General features: G+C 42.6%; 1 protein-coding gene across 1 annotated transcript in view; it reads left to right on the top strand.

Annotated features, from left to right (window-relative positions):
* The window catches only part of hcfc1a (host cell factor C1a), a 43471-nt gene extending 40437 nt beyond the window's left edge, over nt 1–3034 (top strand). The window contains exons 27-29 of the mRNA XM_056273074.1: nt 50–347; nt 473–536; nt 644–3034. Of these exons, the coding sequence (XP_056129049.1) occupies nt 50–347; nt 473–536; nt 644–683 (402 nt within the window). The 3' untranslated portion in view covers nt 684–3034. The remainder of the gene's footprint in view (nt 1–49; nt 348–472; nt 537–643) is intronic.
* The last annotated feature ends 17155 nt before the right edge of the window (nt 3035–20189 follow it).

Here is a 20189-nt window from a genome sequence, read left to right as displayed (position 1 = left end):
CCTCCCTTGATTTTCTGGCATCCACCTGTGTTCCTTCAATCTCCTACAGAGCCCAGATGGTGCCCATCTTACCTGGGAGCCGCCCTCAGTGACATCAGGGAAGATCATAGAGTACTCTGTCTACCTTGCTATCCAGAGCAACCAGACGGCAGAGGCCAAGGCCTCCACCCCGGCACAGCTGGCCTTTATGCGCGTGTACTGTGGGCCAAACCCATCTTGCCTGGTGCAGTCCTCCAGTCTCTCCAATGCCCACATTGACTACACCACAAAGCCAGCCATTATTTTCCGCATTGCTGCCCGCAATGAGAAGGGCTATGGTCCCGCCACACAAGTTCGATGGCTGCAAGGTGAAAAAAGCCTCTCTGTCATTTTAATTATCTTATTGTTGCTATTATTATCATCATTATGATTTTTATTATTGATGGAAAAGTTGCTCATTTAATCATTTTTGTGCTTGCATATCTGCTTCTAGAGTCTGGCAAAGATGCAGCCTCTGCAAAACCTGCCCCTAAAAGACCAGGCACCTCTCCTGATACGTAAGACCCTTACTTGTATATGCTAAATTCGAGCATGCACAAGCCAGTTTAACTTTGCGCTCATTATTCATGCAAAACGTAATACGGTTTCTGTCTGCTCTCCACAGTAAGGCTACTGGTCCAAAGAAAGCAAGGACAGACCAGTGAGGTTGCCTTGAGCCCCACCCCACCTCTCCCAGTCTTTTGTCCCCTTTCCACTTGCTGTTCTTTCACCAGGAAGATTGACCCCCCCCCCTCCACCTCTTCATATTCATCCTAATTTCATCCTTCATCCTCAACTTTGACTCTGATCAAGCCAGCAATGGAGGCAGAGTAACAGTATGAAGCCAACATGAAAGTCAATCTGAGTGATGTTTTTGTAGATAAGACCCTCCACCTCACCATTCTCCCTCTTTTGGCCGTACTATTTTTAGACCAACTCAAACTTAGAAGCACATTATAGTTTTTTCTGTCATATACCCAACTATCTTGTAATATCTCTTTTTGGTTAGTTGCTGTAGTAGAGAAGTGTAGAGAAGCATTTACAACATTCACAAACTGGGAGCCAACCTGAGCATAATGTTACTTTTTGTTTTGTTTTTTTGGGATGGGGGGAGGTGCGAGGTTGTAAAGAGACTACCTGAGATGTACAGTGCTGAAAAGGCAGCGGTGGCATTAGTTCAGAGGAGAGGTAAAATCAGTATGGTTTTAAATAAAGCACTTGTCCTCTCAGAAAGGGCACATTTTCTTTCTTCTCAAAACAAATTTGCTTCATGAGAATCCGATCTGTACAGACATAATACTGGACTCCAGTTTCCTGGTAATGTCATCACTGTGCGCTTTTTACCAGTGGCTGGTGGCTGACACTATGAAGTGGACAAAACCCGATGGCAAAGGAAGAGATTTGTAGAGAATGAGTGACATAGACTTTGTTAGGACTGAGATTTGCAGCACACACAAAAAACCTTGCAAAATCTTCCCAAAAAATTAGCAAGCAGTGATGCAGAAGATCTTTGTGTAGTTTATTTTTGTATTTTTTAAGCTTTTTTCCTGTGTGTATGAATGTCAAGTGTGCATTTTTAAAACTTTTTTTTTTTTAATATTGATCATCCCCATTATTTGTGCTTGTGAGAAGAGCGGTGGCCGTGATGAAGTCACAATGTTATTAAAATCATTGTTTGGGTGGTTGTATGCGCTTGCAAAAGAAGGTATGAAAGGAAGACTTGTATTTGTTCCAACTAGTACTGCAGATGTTATAGGACTGAAGGGAATGACATGGACCCAGGAGAGTTTTTTCTTTGTTTACCGCAGCTCATTCAATACTTGTTTTTGTGTTTGCCAAACATGGATAATGTATGGAGTATGAGGAAAATATGATTAGTTCATCGACACACCCCTCCATATATTCCAGTCTACTGTCTCGATGCTTTTTATGCTCATGAATGTGGTGTGTCCCCCTTTATTTTTAGAAAAGCGAATTATACTAGACTTATTTTCCCTATCCCACCGATGTATGTGAATATTTTCAATAAATTTTGACTTTTTTTTTTTCTTCCTTGACTCTGTATTTCAGATCGCAAATGGTGTGCAAGCTATCTGTGCCGTGTATACCTGTATGTCTTTGAATGGGGATGTCTAGGAAGGAAAGCTTACATAGCCAGAGTGTACTCACTTGTAAATTAGTTCGTTCATATAGCAAGAAGTTAAAAAAAACAAAAACATCTTGGCCTTTTATATAATTACCTGTAACAAACTGTTTTTACATGTTGGTCATCTCTTGATTGCCTTTTGTGTCTTTACTTATGAAAGAAACAAAATATATATATAAATATATACAGTCTCCCTGATTGCTCTGATTTGCTTCTGTCAAGTTGTAGGAGAATCACTGTTAGGTTCATAAAAATACAAAACTTGTACAGGGAGGAGGAGGTTTCTGATTGGACCTGATTGTATCTGTCATTTGTAAGTACAGTTTCATTTGTGATGGTAATGGCTACAGAGAACAGAGCCATGGCTCAACTTGCCGCCTTTTCTCCGGCTCGCAGGCCCTTGGCTTTCCGTTTTGCGGTTTCTCCTGATTTCTTTCTGACATTTCTCTTAATATGCTTTCATTATTTTGTGCGTGTCGGTGTGTCTGTTGAACAAAACTAGACATGCATGCAAAAACAGTGTATTTTAGTAGTGATGCCTTAAGTTAGATCATAAGCTGAAGGTTCTCAAAAAAATACATTTAATGAGTTTGTTCCTCTCTCCATGTGGTAAAACGATTGTGTCCTTTCCTTCCACAGTACCTTTGCTGGGTCACTATTTTTGCACCCTCGTTAGATAGGTCATCATCAGCAGTGCCGAGGTCTCGCAGCTTTGCCTCCCGCTCTGGGACGGGTGCTGCTCTCAGCGCCAGCAGTTGTTAGGAGTTTCCCTCGGTTGTTTGCAGGTTATCTGGAAATGTTCTGTATTTTCCAATGTGTGTTTTTTGTACTGTAGGGAGTAATGTTCTTTTATCATCAAAAATAAACATGTTAAACATACGTCTTTGTGCTTTGGATTTCCTTTTCAGTGGATTTCATTTGTGTGTACAGTGGATCTACTGTACACACAAATATCCGAGTTCCGCCTCATTGACAGTTGAAAAGTATTCATGGCCCACCGCATTTTTCAGATATGAATGTGCTATGGTTTGAAACATTTGTGCAAGGTAACGATCATAATAGTCTGTTTTGTTCCCAATAACATGAAAAGATAAAATAGATAAGTGAGAGGGTTCCCCCAGGAATAGGAACACCTTGCGTCATGCTCAGGAGAAATTATATCTGCTACAAGCATTCATCTGTGAGGCCCTCTACAGTGCCGGGAAAAAGCATTTTCCCCCTTCCTGATTTCCTATTTTACATAAAATGCAATGTAAATGATGAAGAGAATCCGAGTAAGCTCAAAATTCAATTTTAAATGATCTACTACTACTTTCGGCTGCTCCTGTTAGGGGTCGCCACAGTGGAACATTCATTTCCATCTCTTCCTGTCCTCTGCATCTTTCTCTGTCACGCCAGCCACCTGCATGTCTTCCCTCACCATATCCATAAACCTCCTCTTTGGCCTTCCTCTTTTCCTCTTGCCTGGTAGCTTCATATTCAGCATCCTTCTCCCAATATACCCAGCATCTTTCATCCACACATGTCCAAACCATCTCAATCTTGGCTCTCTTGCTTTCTCTCCAAACCGTCCAACCTGAGCTGTCCCTCTAATCTTAGCATCTTCAACTCTGCCACCTCCAGCTCTGCCTCCTGTCTTTTCATCAGTGCCACCGTCTCCAAACCATACAACATAGCTGGTCTCACTACCACCTTGTAAACCTTCCCTTTAACTCTTGCTGGTACCCTTCTGTTGCAAATCACTCCTGACACTTCCACCCACACCACCCTGCCTGCACTCTCTTCTTCACCTCTCTTCTGCACTCCCCGTTACTTTGAACAGTTGACCCCAAGTATTTAAACTCATATGCCTTTGTCACCTCTACTCCTTGCATCCCCACCATTTCACTGTCCTCCCTCTAATTCACACATATGTTTTCCATCTTGCTCCTACTGACTTTCATTCTTCTCTCCAGTGCATACCTCCACCTCTCCAGGCTCTCCTCAACCTGCACCCTATTCTCACAACAATGTCATCCGCAAACATCATAGTCTATGGAGACTCCTACCTGATCTTGTTCAGTTTTTAAATGATCATTTTATTTATTCAAGGAAAAGGGTTATCCAACACCAACTAACCCTGTGTGAAAATGTAATTCCCCCCTTAGTTCCTCAATCAATCAGTTTACTTAATTTAATTGATCATTGGATACATTTCTTGATTACTGCCAGCCCTGTTGAATCTAAACATGATTTACATAGAACCTTACCATCAATGTGAAGTGGGCTACAAGGTCTCAACAAGCAGCGCACTATACCACCATCAAAAGAAATTCCGGAAGAAATGAGAAAAGTTGTAACAAAGCCATTTCTAAGGATCTGGGACTCAAGCCAACCACAGTGAGAGCCATTGTCTCCAAACGGAGAAAACCTGGAACAGTGGTGAATCTTCCCAGGAGTGGCCAGCCTGCAAAAATTCCTCCAAGACTGCAGCAATGACTCATCCAGGAAGTCCCCCCCCCCCAAAAAAAACAAAACTGGACAACATCTAAAGAACTGAAGGCCTCTCTAGCCTCAGCTAAGGTCATTGTTCATGATTCAACAATAAGAAAGAGACCAGGCAAAAATGGAATTCATGGGAGAGTAGCAAGGTGCAAACATTCATGCTTGTCTTACATGTGCAAAAAAGCTCATTGATGACTGCCAAACCTTATGGGATAATGTTCTGTGGACAGATAAGTCAGAAGTGGAACTTTTTGGAAGACATGGGTCCCATTATGTCTGGCGTAAAGCAAACAAAACATTTCACAATAAGAACATCATACCAGCAGTCAGTGTTGGGAAGGTTACTTTTGAAATGTAATAGGTTACAGATAACTAGTTATCCTGTTAAAAAAAGTAATCAGTAATGTAACTATTTTAATTGCTTCATCGGGGTAATGTAACTTATTTCACTTGATTACTTTGTGATTACTTTTCTAACAAATGTTTTGAACTGGGCAATAAAGCTGAAAAGTCCTGAAAACATAAATTTAAACCAAGCGGTGTAAACCTCACAACAGTACTCAACCCTGATTACTGTTAAACCTTTATTAAAAGTCTTTCGATATAACTTGATTTTAGATTGGAATGTTTTGATTTTAAAGCACAACCACCAAAACAAATAAGCTTTTTTACCGAAAAGAATGTTTTCGGATGTAAACCCTTTGTAATCACCAACATTTTGATTAGTAATTGTAATTTGATTACATACTTTATCTCAGTAACAGATTACAATTGCATTTATTTTGTAATTTGACTATGTAACGTCGTTACATGTAACTAGTTATTCCCCAACTCTGCCAACAGTCAAACATGGTGATGATAGTGTGATGTGATAGTGTGATGATGTGGGGATACTTTGCTGCCTTAGAGCCTGGAATACTTGCCATCATTGAAGGAACCATATCAAGTCAGTTTTATTTGCATAGCCCAATATCACAAATTACAAATTTGCCTCAGGGGGCTTTACAGCAACACAACATCCTGTCCTTAGACCCTCGCATCAGATAAGGAAAAACTCCCTAAAAAAATCCCTTTAACAGGGAGAAAAAATAGGCCTGTTGGGCGGGGAAAGGGGAACTGAGGGGAATAGCGTGATCCTCCAACGCGCTACGTCCCCCTGGTGAAACTCCTCACTGCCAGGTGAAAAGAAGCGGCTGGCAACTCCACATGTCTCGGGGGAGGCATTTGGTAGTCTGCAGCCCTCTCCGGATCAGCAGAGTGGGTGGAGCAGTTCGGAAGAGTGGGGTAATTGGACATGTGCAACTGGGAAGAAAAGGGGGGGGGTATCAACCTCCCAGCCCATTACTTTTTTAGATAGTTACAGTTGAGACATGACTTAAAGGAACATGAAGAATTTAATAAACTATGTACTCCACCATCCAATATAAAACATTTCTTTATGTTAGCTATTAAAGGGACTACTAAAAAGAAGATTATATCGCACATATATATGATATTACAAGAAGTGTTAATGGATAGCAGTGTAGATATTAAGGAAAAACGGGAATTGGAGATGAACACCATAATATCGGGTAAACACTGGGCATTATCATGCAGAGAGAGGGACATAAATTAACAAATAGCCCCATTTGGAAGGAACTTGAATGGAAAGTTAAGATGAGAGTTTTCAGGACCCCTCTTGTCATATCAAAATTTGGTGGCACCTCGGATCAGTGCTGGAGGGGCTTCGGCCTGATAGGAGACCATACACACATATTTTGGGACTGTCCAAAACTATCAGAATATTGGCAAAATATACAAAATGAAATTAAATTTTTTTAGATATAGAACTGCCCTTACAACAATCTTGCGATTTATTAAGAATATTACCAGAAGATGCAGAAGAAAAAAATCAGACATCACTATTGAGAGGCCTTTTAATTGCTAAGATGATCACAGTCTCCTGGCTGATGCCACAGCCCCCCACTGTAACACAATGGAAAATAAAACTGCCAGGTTACAATTTAAGACATATATTTTTTACAAAGTGGTCCCCAATTATTTCATATTTTTTCAACTGATCTGAAATAAGAGATAGTGACAAAATTCTTCTGGATTTCTTTTCTCCTCATTTAAATGTAAACATTATGTGTCTTTTTTCCCCTTATATAATGTATTTTACCTGTTATCTGTGTTCATGGACAAATGTCACTACTCATTCCTGTTTCCTTTTTCTTTTTTTGAGAATGGGAACTATATATGGACATTGAGAGGATGCCGAAATTCATGGACTGCTTCGTAAGACATCTATGTATGTGTTGTGTTGTGTACTTGAACATGCAACTGTACTGTGTAACTGCACCCGATAAACATTTTAAAAAAAAGTTTAAAAAAACCACAAAAAAAAAAAATATATATTTTCTCGACAGTTAAGTCTGCAGAGAAAATCATTGGGGCCAACCTGCCCTCCATTCAGGACTTCTACACCTCCAGACTCAGGAAACAGGCAGGCAACACCACTGCAGACCCATCACACCCTGGTCACAAGCTGTTCCAACTCCTCCCCTCTGGTAGGCGCCACAGAGCACTGTATCCCAACGAACTAGATATAAAAACAGTTAATTTCTGCAGGCTGTCATTCAAATGAAAGCTTAACACTGTCAAATAAATCCAACCATACTGTACATTACATTGTACATATACTGGTATGCTCTGTCATGTCCATCTACTTCAGACATGTATGTAAGCAACCTGCTAACATCTATTTTCAGCATCTCTGATATGTTCTCTGCACCATTGCACTTTATCACCTCTTATTTCACCTGTATATAGTCAGTCTTTGTGTTTAAATCTGAAGATTGTTGTGTTGTAGAGTTGTTATTCTATGTTAAGTACACTGAGAGAGCCACGAAACCAGAGTCAAATTCCATCTATGTGCAAACCTACATGGCCAATAAACGTGATTCTGATTCTGATTCTGATGTTGGTTTGTTTTTAAATGTGTCATGAATAAACTTCACTTGATCACGCTTTACTCACCCAAGTTAAAAGACAATTCCCTGAGATCTTTCTTGCTCTGTCCTCTTTCCTCTCCATCACAACTCCAGTGTATGGACGGCATTCATTGTAGACCAAATTAAAAACACAATTCAACACCTCTGAACTACAGAAATCTATCTACATGATAAGTGGAGGAGAACCTCAACTACTGAGGTTTATCTAACACAGAGGAGTAATAATTCTCATCTCGATCCCTAGAAACAGCAGTAGGTTTGACTACGAGTGATGATGACTCCAGCAAAACATCTAATGAGGATATAAAAAAAAATTTTTATTTTCATTTTTTTTTGCCGTAGTTCTTAAGTGTGGGAACTTTTAAAGTGAATTGGGCTCTCCTGTTCTGTCATAAGTTTGCCGTCATCATCCGGGCAGGGCTTGACAGGTAGAAGGGCCCGACTGCAGGCCGCATATGCAAAGACACAGCCAGCCTAATAAACAGCCTTCAGCTAAGTCACTGGTTTGTATTTACAAGTTGCATATAAATTCTTTGTTTTGAAATAACATTGGGCCTCATTCATCAATCGTTTGTCCGTACAAATTTGTTCTTACAAATGAGATTTTTTTTTAGCCCCGAAGTTTGTCTCAGAGACCAGTGTAGAACCTGGGTAACCCCTGAATTTAGACACCAGTTGGCTAACACTGATGTCTTTGCAAGCCTGGGTGATTGCTCTTTGCAAGAGGTAGACGATAGATGGTTTTTTTGGGGGGGGGGATTACAAACTATCATCAGGCTTTGCTGTTGACTGTCAGACAACCTTAGGAGCTAAGAAAAAAAATTCCATCCATCAGAGCAGAGCATTATTGTTATTATTTTAATTCCCCCCTTTTTCTTCAAAATTGACCTTTCGCAAAGTACCGCCCCAGAACGGTACTCGTCCAATCCTACCTTAGCAACGGTTTCTATGTGAGGTAGGTTCGTCAAGCTTTTAAACAGACAGCAAAATGCTGAAACGGTGTGCCTATGGGATCTGCAAATCGGATACTAGATATCTGAAAAGTTTGGAGAGGGTGTAATTTGCTTTCCCTTCGCGAAACCCAAAACGCAAGAAGCGTGTCGGCAATGGATTTAGCAGTATACGGGAATTAGCAGTCTACGTCAGTCTAACGTCACGCAGGTTCTACTGCGCATGTCGGCTGCAGCAAGGAAGCGGCCGGCATCATCATGTCGTTTTGAGCGGTCGGTTGCCGGAATCGTTTTGATAAACAAAACAAAACGCTCAAGTTATACCGAATTCCGTCAACTCGCACCCCTTTCAAGGCTAACCGGAGACGTCTTTGGTTGCAAGCAATCAGAAGAAGCGATTGGAGCCAGGAACTAATTAAAAATGCCCGCATTTGCAGTGATCCCTTCATAACAGCCAAGTTAACGTTAGGCCTCAGCTAACAGGCTAATCAGCCATAACGTTATATCGCTCGTTATAACTTAGAACATCACACGTTAAATAACGTAATTATTGAGTCCTATGCGTATATAACTAACAATGCTTGCAAGCAACAGAGTAATTATGTTCAAGTTTGAGTTGAACTAGCTTAGAAGCTAACGTACCTTGGTTCAATTTTGCTAAAGTTGTGTTGCTAGTAAGTGTCTGTGAATGTTCTCATTCATCCAGGTCATGGTTATCCAAAGGAGTTGAATCAAGTGCAACTGGACTTGGTATATATTCGTGAAGACGTTTCGCCTCTCATCCAAGAGGCTTCCTCAGTTAGTGCCTTTCTGACTAGACGAATCTAGTCTGACTGGCTGGTGATAAGACTCAGAATTTATCCTCTTTGGAGTCGTTGTCAGAGCTATAGATGTCCATGGCTCTTTGTGTCCCGACGCCATCGGAGCTATTGATTTGCATTTGCTGCTAAACAAAAGCAAATCAATAGCTCCGATGGCGACGGGCGCGGCTGGACATCGGGGCACAGGAGAGCCACGCATATCAATAGCTCCGATTACGACGGGCGCGGCCAAACATCGGTACACAAAAGAGCCACTCATATCTATGGCTCTGTTAGCGACGGGCGTTGGTAAACATCGGGACACAAAGCCGTGGACATCTATTCACCCTTTGCATACGCGTCACAGTTATCACGTGACGAGGGAGACTGCGCCATGACGGACGGCAGGAAGTGATAGACCGGGAAATTCTAAAGCGAACAACAAAAACAAACAAAATATTGCGACGGATGAGTAGCTATTATAGTTTAAATTTAAGTGATGGCTACCAATAGTCAGAGTAATGTTGTGGAGTTGTCCTGTGAAGTGAGTCACCTTGTAGGACGGCACAAAGAGCGATATGTGGAGAAGCTAGCGATAGCAGGGTTAGCTACCGACCCGTACCTTCCCGTTCAATCCACACGATCTGTACCACTATGTTACCAACGGAGTGTCCCCATACACAGGTGCTGACCTAAAAGCACACAAATGTCTGGATGCTTACCAGTTCTTTGTAGCTGGTTGGGTTAGAGAATCGCGGTGCTACGCTCACAGCAGGGGGCTGTACCTCATAATGGCAAAGGTAAGACATAGCTAGCCAGCTGTGTATGTTTTTAACCTGTTTGCCCTAGGATGCCATCAAAACTCAAATCGACTGTAACCAAAAGCAGCTCATACTTTCCTTGCCATTTCATAGTAGGTTACACAGTCTTGCCATCTAGCTAGCATTTGGGTCATTCCATAGAAAGTGTTAAGTTTGAGTCCACACCATTCAAAGGGGACAAGGAGGCATAATAAAACTGTCAGTAATGTTTTCAGTGTCTGAAGCCACTGATTCAAGTGTACTGGTTAGCATGAAGCAAAATACAATTAAATAATAAATATACAATTTGTATATGTTTAGCTGTTTTTGTTAAATTACAATCATTTTCTCATGTCCACTCTGACCATTTCTCACATTCATTTAAGGTAACACTTAAAGAATATCACATAAATCTCAGACTTTTATTGTTCTTATGAGCAAAAATACTTCCCTCTTCATATGAAATGTGTTAATTAAATTAAAAATGCATAATTTTTGGTTAATATATATATATATATATATATATATATATAAACACTACCGTTCAAAAGTTTGGGATCACATTGAAATGTCCATATTTTTGAAGGAAAAGCACTGTACTGTTCAATGAAGATAACTTTAAACTAGTCTTAACTTTAAAGAAATACACTCTATACATTGCTAATGTGGTAAATGACTATTCTAGCTGCAAATGTCTGGTTTTTGGTGCAATATCTACATAGGTGTATAGAGGCCCATTTCAAGCAACTATCACTCCAGTGTTCTAATGGTACAATGTGTTTGCTCATTGGCTCAGAAGGCTAATTGATGATTAGAAAACCCTTGTGCAATCATGTTCACACATCTGAAAACAGTTTAGCTCGTTACAGAAGCTACAAAACTGACCTTCCTTTGAGCAGATTGAGTTTCTGGAGCATCACATTTGTGGGGTCAATTAAACGCTCAAAATGGCCAGAAAAAGAGAACTTTCATCTGAAACTCGACAGTCTATTCTTGTTCTTAGAAATGAAGGCTATTCCATGCGAGAAATTGCTAAGAAATTGAAGATTTCCTACACCGGTGTGTACTACTCCCTTCAGAGGACAGCACAAACAGGCTCTAACCAGAGTAGAAAAAGAAGTGGGAGGCCGCGTTGCACAACTGAGCAAGAAGATAAGTACATTAGAGTCTCTAGTTTGAGAAACAGACGCCTCACAGGTCCCCAACTGGCATCTTCATTAAATAGTACCCGCAAAACACCAGTGTCAACATCTACAGTGAAGAGGCGGCTGCGGGATTCTGGGCTTCAGGGCAGAGTGGCAAAGAAAAAGCCATATCTGAGACTGACCAATAAAAGAAAAAGATTAAGATGGGCAAAAGAACACAGACATTGGACAGAGGAAGACTGGAAAAAAGTGTTGTGGACGGATGAATCCAAGTTTGAGGTGTTTGGATCACAAAGAAGAACGTTTGTGAGACGCAGAACAAATGAAAAGATGCTGGAAGAATGCCTGACGCCATCTGTTAAGCATGGTGGAGGTAATGTGATGGTCTGGGGTTGCTTTGGTGCTGGTAAGGTGGGAGATTTGTACAGGGTAAAAGGGATTCTGAATAAGGAAGGCTATCACTCCATTTTGCAACGCCATGCCATACCCAGTGGACAGCGCTTGATTGGAGCCAATTTCATCCTACAACAGGACAATGACCCTAAACACACCTCCAAATTGTGCAAGAACTATTTAGAGCAGAAGCAGGCAGCTGGTATTCTATCGGTAATGGAGTGGCCAGCGCAGTCACCAGATCTGAACCCCATTGAGCTGTTGTGGGAGCAGCTTGACCGTATGGTACGCAAGAAGTGCCCATCCAACCAATCCAACTTGTGGGAGCTGCTTCTGGAAGCGTGGGGTGCAATTTCTCCAGATTACCTCAACAAATTAACAGCTAGAATGCCAAAGGTCTGCAATGCTGTAATTGCTGCAAATGGAGGATTCTTTGACGAAAGCAAAGTTTGATGTAAAAAAAATCTTATTTCAAATACAAATCATTATTTCTAACCTTGTCAATGTCTTGACTCTATTTTCTATTCATTTCACAACATATGGTGGTGAATAAGTGTGACTTTTCATGGAAAACACAAAATTGTTTGGGTGATCCCAAACTTTTGAACGGTAGTGTATATATATATATATATATATATATATATATATTTGGTTATGATCAAAAACCTCAAACTTCCAAAGTCCAATCTTAACACTTTCCATGGAATGACCCGCCTGCACTATCTGTAATTTCAGGTCCATCATAGTCAGGCTCTGTCTGCGACCCAGCTGAAACCATGGGTGTCTGTGAAGAAGGATGGAACCGTTGTGTTCGGCCGCTACACATGTAAAGCAGGCATTGGAGAGGTCTGCTCCCACATCACGGCGCTGCTGTATGCACTAGACTCCGCCGTGAAACACCTGGAAGACAGAAGCTGCACTGATGGGCCACGACAGTGGGGACAGCCTCCCTTGAAACCAGGCAAAGGTCTGTTCAAGGAGGCGAAATTGATTGAACTTCTGCCGTCCGTCATGGCGTTCATATTCCCCGCGAGTGGGACGTGACGTCACGTGCAAAGGGTCAATAGCTCTGACAACGACTCCAGAGGATAAGATCTGAGTCTCATCACCAGCCAGTCAAACTAGCTTCGTCTAGTCAGAAAGGCACGAACTGAGGAAGCCTCTTGGATGAGGCGAAACGTCTTCGCGGATATATACCAAGCCCAGCTGCACTTGATTCAACTCCTTTGGATGTGTTGCTAGTAACTGTTAACGTAGTAATGGTAGGTCAATGACCTGATTTGGTGTGTTAACGTTACTGTAAGTCACTGGAATACACTTTATTTGTACAAGAGAGGCATCTGAGGACTTCGACAGTCCTGACTTTGTCTTTTCCTGCTCAACACCGTTAAGTATTTGGTTAGCATGTCACCTGCAGGAGCCATTACTTTTCTGTGCGCAGGTGGGGTCGGGCGTGTTTCTGATAAACAACTTACAGCTGAGTCTGGATTTTATGACCTTCTATAAGTAAACGATGAGATACTAGCAGATCGTGGTTTTACCATCAGAGATGAGCTTGCCGTACGCGGTGCCACCCTTAGAATCCCTCACTTTACCAAAGGTAAAAAGCAGCTCTCTGCTCTAGAAGTGGAAACATAAAGGCATTTGTCTAACGTGAGAATTCACATTGAAAGAGTAATAGGTAGATGGAAGAATTTCAAAATTCTGACAACTGTTATTCCACTCACACAGGTAGACCTCTTAGATGACATGGTGATTGTGTGTGCAGCATTAACAAACCTTTGTATAGTCCCTAGAAACAAACCTTTGCATAGTCCCTAGAAAATAACTTGTCAATGTTTTGATAAAGGATCCATGAAATGATAATCTACATTTTCCAGTATGTAGAGTCAAAGATAAATTTCAAGGTTCAAGGTTTCTATTAGTCATACGTTTAGTATGTGCAGGTACAGCAGCAGTGACATGAAGTAATAGGGTTTTCTTACAAGATGCACACTTATTGCAAAAAAAAGTAATTATTGAGATGAATTCAACATTCAATTGTTTTAATGTAAGATACAACTACAGACAATGCCAATTTATTACTGCATTAAATGATTTGTTTCACAGTACATCTTTTTGACTTCTTTTTTTTTTTGCACTGTTCACAATACCAATCCACAGACAGAGGAAGGAAGACAAGGAGACTTGGTGGTGGAATGAGGAAGTACAGCAAATTATACAGAGGAAAAGGTTGGCAAAGAAGAAGTGGGATAGTAAGAGAGATGAAGAAAGTAGACAGGAGTACAAGGAGATGCAGCGTAAAGCAAAGAGAGAGGTGGCAAAGGCAAAGGAAAAGGCGTATGGTGAGTTGTATGACAGATTAGACACTAAGGAAGGAGAAAAGGACTTGTACCGATTGGCTAGACAGAGGGACCAAGCTGCAAAGGATGTGCAGCAAGTTAGGGCGATCAAGGATAGAGATGGAAATGTGCTGACAAGCGAGGAGAGTGTGCTAAGAAGGTGGAAGGAATACTTTGAGGGGCTGATGAATGAAGAAAATGAGAGAGAGAGAAGGTTGGATGATGTAGGGATAGTGAATCAGGAAGTTCAGCGGATTAGCAAGGAGGAAGTGAGGGCAGCTATGAAGAGGATGAAGAGTGGAAAGGCAGTTGGTCCTGATGACATACCTGTGGAGGCATGGAGATGTTTAGGAGAGATGGCAGTGGAGTTTTTAACTAGATTGTTTAACACAATCCTGGAAAGTGAGAGGATGCCTGAGGAGTGGAGAAGAAGCATACTGGTACCGATTTTCAAGAACAAGGGCGATGTGCAGAACTGTAACAACTACAGAGGTATAAAGTTGATCAGCCACAGCATGAAGATTTGGGGAAAGAGTAATAGAAGCTAGGTTAAGAGGAGAGGTGACGATCAGCGAGCAGCAGTATGGTTTCATGCCACGAAAGAGCACCACAGATGCGATGTTTGCTTTGAGAATGTTGATTGAGAAGTATAGAGAAGGCCAGAAAGAGTTGCATTGTGTCTTTGTAGATTTAGAGAAAGCTTATGACAGAGTGCCGAGAGAGGAGGTGTGGTATTGTATGAGGAAGTCAGGAGTTGCAGAGAAGTATGTAGGAGTGGTGCAGGATACGTATGAGGGAAGTGTGACAATGGTGAGGTGTGCGGTTGGAATGACAGATGGGTTCAAGGTGGAGGTGGGATTACATCAAGTATCGGCTCTTAGCCCTTTCTTGTTTGCAATGGTGATGGACAGGTTGACGGACAAGATCAGGCAGGAGTCTCCATGGACGATGATGTTCGCGGATGACATTGTGATCTGTAGCGAGAGTAGGGTGCAGGTTGAGGAGAGCCTGGAGAGGTGGAGGTATGCACTGGAGAGAAGAGGAATGAAAGTCAGTAGGAGCAAGACGGAATACCTATGCGTGAATGAGAGAGAGGACAGTGGAATGGTCAGGATGCAAGGAGTGGAGGTGACAAAGGCATTTGAGTTTAAATACTTGGGGTCAACTGTCCAAAGTAACGGGGAGTGCAGTAGAGAGGTGAAAAAGAGAGTGCGGGCAGGTTGGAGTGGGTGGAGAAGAGTGTCAGGAGTGATTTGCGACAGAAGGGTATCAGCAAGAGTTAAAGGGAAAGTTCACAAGATGGTTGTGAGACCAGCTATGTTATATGGTTTGGAGACGGTGGCACTGACGAAAAGACAGGAGGCGGAGCTGGAGGTGGCAGAGTTGAAGATGCTAAGATTTTCACTGGGAGTAACGAAGAAGGACAGGATTAGGAACGATTATATTAGAGGGACCGCTCAGGTTGGACGGTTTGGAGACAAAGCAAGAGAGGCAAGATTGAGATGGCTTGGACATGTGTGGAGGAGAGATGCTGAGTATATTGGGAGAAGGATGCTGAATATGGAGCTGCCAGGGAAGAGGAGAAGAGGAAGGCCAAAGAGGAGGTTTATGGATGTAGTGAGGGAAGACGTGCAGGTGGCTGGTGTGACAGAGGAAGACGCAGAAGACAGGAAGAAATGGAAAGGGATGATCCGCTGTGGCGACCCCTAACGGGAGCAGCCGAAAGTAGTAGTAGTAGTACAATACCAATCCACAACCTTTCTTTTGATTTTTGCACATTCTTAGTGAAATTAAAGTTCTCCCGGGAATAAAGAGTTGGTGTGTCGATCAGGTATTCGTGAATATTTGGCCACTGAAGACTGGACCATTTTGTCTCGTCATTAATCCACTGACCTGCGCCTAAAGCATATGGGTCTCCAAGACGTATCCCATTCACCAAGGTTAATTTCGTAGCATAACTGGTCTTATCACTCACTGGGTGACAAGCTGTTGTAGTAGACGGAAAACATTTTAAAACTAAAATCAAACTGTTGTAACGTATCGGAAGTTCGCTAGCCGTCTTCATACCAAGCTGAGACGGTAGTCAACAGTCGGGTAACGTTCTTCCTGCAGCCAAGCTGCACACGCGTCCCCAGTGTTTGATAACAAATAATTCCTCTATAGCAGACCCCATGGCTAGCTTAATCCATCCAAAATCAACAAAAATACCTTTGTCTGCTCCAAGCTAAGCTTGCTAATACCTATTATCGATAGCTAATATAGCTAACGTATGGTAACGTGCATGGATAAGTAGACACGCTGGCCGCTGGCTGGCGAGTTTCACCCTTTAGTCTAGCGGTTAGCGATGTTTCCTGCGATGCGGGCGATACGGGTTCGCTTCCCGGCCGCGGCAGTTCCTGTGGTTGGGTTGTACCTCGAAATCGCTACAGTATTATTACTGCTACTTTTACCCACACAATGATTATTACCATTATCAGCATATCAACGCATTACTGACTAACAAAATAACATATTAATGTACCTGATGAATGTAACCAGCTTAGTCTGTGGCCAGAGATACCTAATTTAATGACAGCTAATGATAGCTAGCCCACAGGTTAGCCAGGTTCCACCTTTCATTTCAGAGCTTAAAGACCCGCAGGGAGAGTCGGCTGAGCCATGGGATGATCTCTGGCCGGTCTGACCTCCTCATATCCTGCCTATTTTAAATGTTTCTCCCCCTCTGTGAGCTCCAGGTGGGAACCGGCTGTTCAGCAAAATCATCCCGCCCGCGGAGGCATCTCGTTTGCCTTATTTTGTTGAAAATACCGGTTCTGGTCTGAAGGTAAAAAAAAAAAAAATCATGGGGCGGTTCCCCCGGTAACGGGGCATGTCCCTGGCTGCCCTGCGACCCCCAGGAGCCCATACAGTACCCCCGAAAAAGCATGGATAAAAGAACACCATGGGTACCTTGGCCAAAGTCAACACTATGGTGTTGACAATAGATTATGAAAAATATACCAATACTAGCTGAAATGTTTAACTTACCCTACAGTGCAAGAGCACAATCCCACAAAATGATCAACTCAAATGTCTGTGTTAAGGTCAAGGTTGAGGATGTCCAAGTTTCACTCATGCAGGAAGATAAGTTGACATGGCCCCTCTCAGTATAGGGACAGCAGACTGGAAGGTGAACTGACAGGTTGCTTCTTAAGTTTCTCTCTTCCAACAACGGAGGAATGGGAAAGACGACCACATCCAGCGGCAGAGCGGTCAAGCCACAGGGCCAGTTATGCTATTGGGTCGCTGACGTCACAGAAAGACAGCCTATCAAAGGAGACTGAAATGTCTCTTCTCTTCTCAGCAGTCCCATCCATCCCTTGTTACTCAGCACAACTTGCACAAACGCACTATAGAAGCCAGAATGGATGTATATACAGTGCATCCGGAAAGTATTCACACCCCTTCACTTTCCCCACATTTTGTTATGTTACAGCCTTATTCCAAAATGGATTAAATTCCTTTTTTCCCTCATCAATCTACACACAATACCCCATAATGACAAAGTGAAAAAGGTTTTGTAGAATTTTTTGCAAATTTATTAAAAATAAAAAACTGAAATATTGCATGTACATAAGTATTCACACCCTTTACTCAGTACTTGGTTGAGGCACGCTTGGCAGCGATTACAACCTCAAATCTTCTTGGGTATGAAGCTACAAGCTTGGCACACCTATATTTATAGTATTCACACCCTTTGCTATGACACTCAAAATTGAGCTCAGGTTTATCCTGTTTCCACTGATCATCCTTGAGATGTTTCTACATCTTGACTGGAGTCCACCTGTAGTAAATTCAATTGATTGTACATGATTTGGAAAGGCACACACCTGTCTATATAAGGTCCCACTGTTGACAGTGCATGTCAGAACAGAAACCAAGCCATGAAGTCAAAGGAATAGTCTGTGGATCGCCGAGACAGGATTGTATCGAGGCACAGATCTGGGGAAGGGTACAAAAAAATGTCTACAGCTTTGAAGGTCCCGAAGAGCACAGTGGTCTCCATCATTCGTAAATGGAAGAAGTTTGGATCCACCAGGACTCTTCCTAGAGCTGGCCGCCCAGCCAAACTGAGCAATCGGGGGAGAAGGGCCTTGGTCAGGAAGGTGACCAAGAACCCGATGGTCCCTCTGACAGAGCTCCAGCATCCCTCTGTGGAGATGGGAGAACCTTCCAGAAGGACAACCATCTCTGCAGCACTCCACCAATCAGGCCTTTATGGTAGAGTGGCCAGTCGGAAGCCTCTGCTCAGTAAAAGGCACATGACAGCCCACTTGGAGTTTGCCAGAAAGCATCTAAAGGACTCTCAGACCATGAGAAACAAGATTCTCTGGTCTGATGAAACCAAGATTGAACTCTTTGGCCTAAATGCCAAACATCACGTCTGGAGGAAACCAGGCACCTCTCATCACCTTGCTAATACCATCCCTACAGTGAAGCATGGTGGTGGCAGCATCATGCTGTGGGGATGTTTTTCAGCGGCAGGAACTGGGAGACTAGTCAGGATCAAGGGAAAGATGAATGGAGCAAAGTACAGAGAGATCCTTGATGAAAACCTGCTCCAGAGCGCTCAGGACCTCAGACTGCGGCGAAGGTTTACCTTTCAACATGACAACGACCCTAAGCACACAGCTGAGACAACGAAGGAGTGGCTCCGGGACAAGTCTGTGAATGTCCTTGAGTGGCCCAGCCAGAGCCCAGATTTAAACCCCATTGAACATCTCTGGAAAGACCTGAAAATAGCTGTGCAGTGACGCTCCCAATCTAACCTTACAGAGCTTGAGAGGATCTGCAGAGAAAAATGGGAGAAATACCCCAAATATAGGTGTGCCAAGCTTGTAGCTTCATACCCAAGAAGACTTGAGGCTGTAATCACTGCCAAGGGTGCCTCAACCAAGTACTGAGTAAAGGGTGTGAATACTTATGTACATGCAATATTTCAGTTTTTTATTTTTAATAAATTTGCAAAAAATTCTACAAAACCTTTTTCACTTTGTCATTATGGGGTATTGTATGTAGATTGATGAGGGAAAAAAAGGAATTTAATCCATTTTGGAATAAGGCTGTAACATAACAAAATGTGGGGAAAGTGAAGGGGTGTGAATACTTTCCGGATGCACTGTATATAGTATATCCTCTCGACCCCCCCCCCCAACTTTTCCCATTCCCAACATAGCCTGTGCATGATACGTATATGGCAAGTTGAGTTGCTCTTGTTGTTTGAAACAAGTGACAACTGAAACAGTCATCATGTTTACCTGGCATCATTCTTATAAATCGCTCCATGATGCATGCAGCGTATCAAGGGAGTACATTTGGATATACTCTACCCAGTAAGCCGCAGAGAATCTACTCCAAGTAGTTGTGATTGTATATCAGATTGAATCAGAATTTTGACAATTCATCAAATTTAACATTACACAAGCCCTTACTTTTTGAGAAATCTCCATGAATATCATAACCCTGGAGATATTAAACATATCTGACATCAGTAAACTCCAGATAGGTTGATCTGCTTGTTGTCACACCAGATCGGTTGATCTTCTGCCCAGTTGATTCTACAGAACTAGCCTCGGCCAGTTTTCAATCAGATACAGACATCCAGTCATATGGAACATCGTTTCTGCCTCAGTCCGCAGCCACTCCTCATTTCTGACTCTTGTTTTTTTGTTATTGTGTATTACTTCTCTTGTTTTATTTTATTATATGCACACATAAAGCGGTACAGTGGCGCAGTGGGTAGCACGGTCGCCTCACAGTAAGAAGGTCCTGGGATCGAGCCCGGGGGTAGTTCAACCTTGGGGGTCATCCCAGGTTGTCCTCTGTGTGGAATTTGCATGTTCTCCCCGTGTCTGCTTGGGTTTCCTCCGGGTGCTCCGGTTTCCTCCCACAGTCCAAAGACATGCAGGTCAGGTGAATCGGCCATACTTAATTGTCCCTAGATGTGAACGTGTGTTTGTGTGTGTGCTGGCCCTGAGCTGGACTGGCGGCCTGTCCAGGGTGTCTCCCCTCCTGCCACCCAATGACTGCTGGGATAGGTTCCAGCATCCCGTGACCCCGATTGGGATAAATGGCTTGG

The sequence above is a fragment of the Lampris incognitus genome, chromosome 2 (assembly GCF_029633865.1).
Source record: "Lampris incognitus isolate fLamInc1 chromosome 2, fLamInc1.hap2, whole genome shotgun sequence".
Lineage (NCBI taxonomy): Eukaryota > Metazoa > Chordata > Actinopteri > Lampriformes > Lampridae > Lampris > Lampris incognitus.
This window is presented reverse-complemented; position numbering and strand designations above follow the sequence as displayed.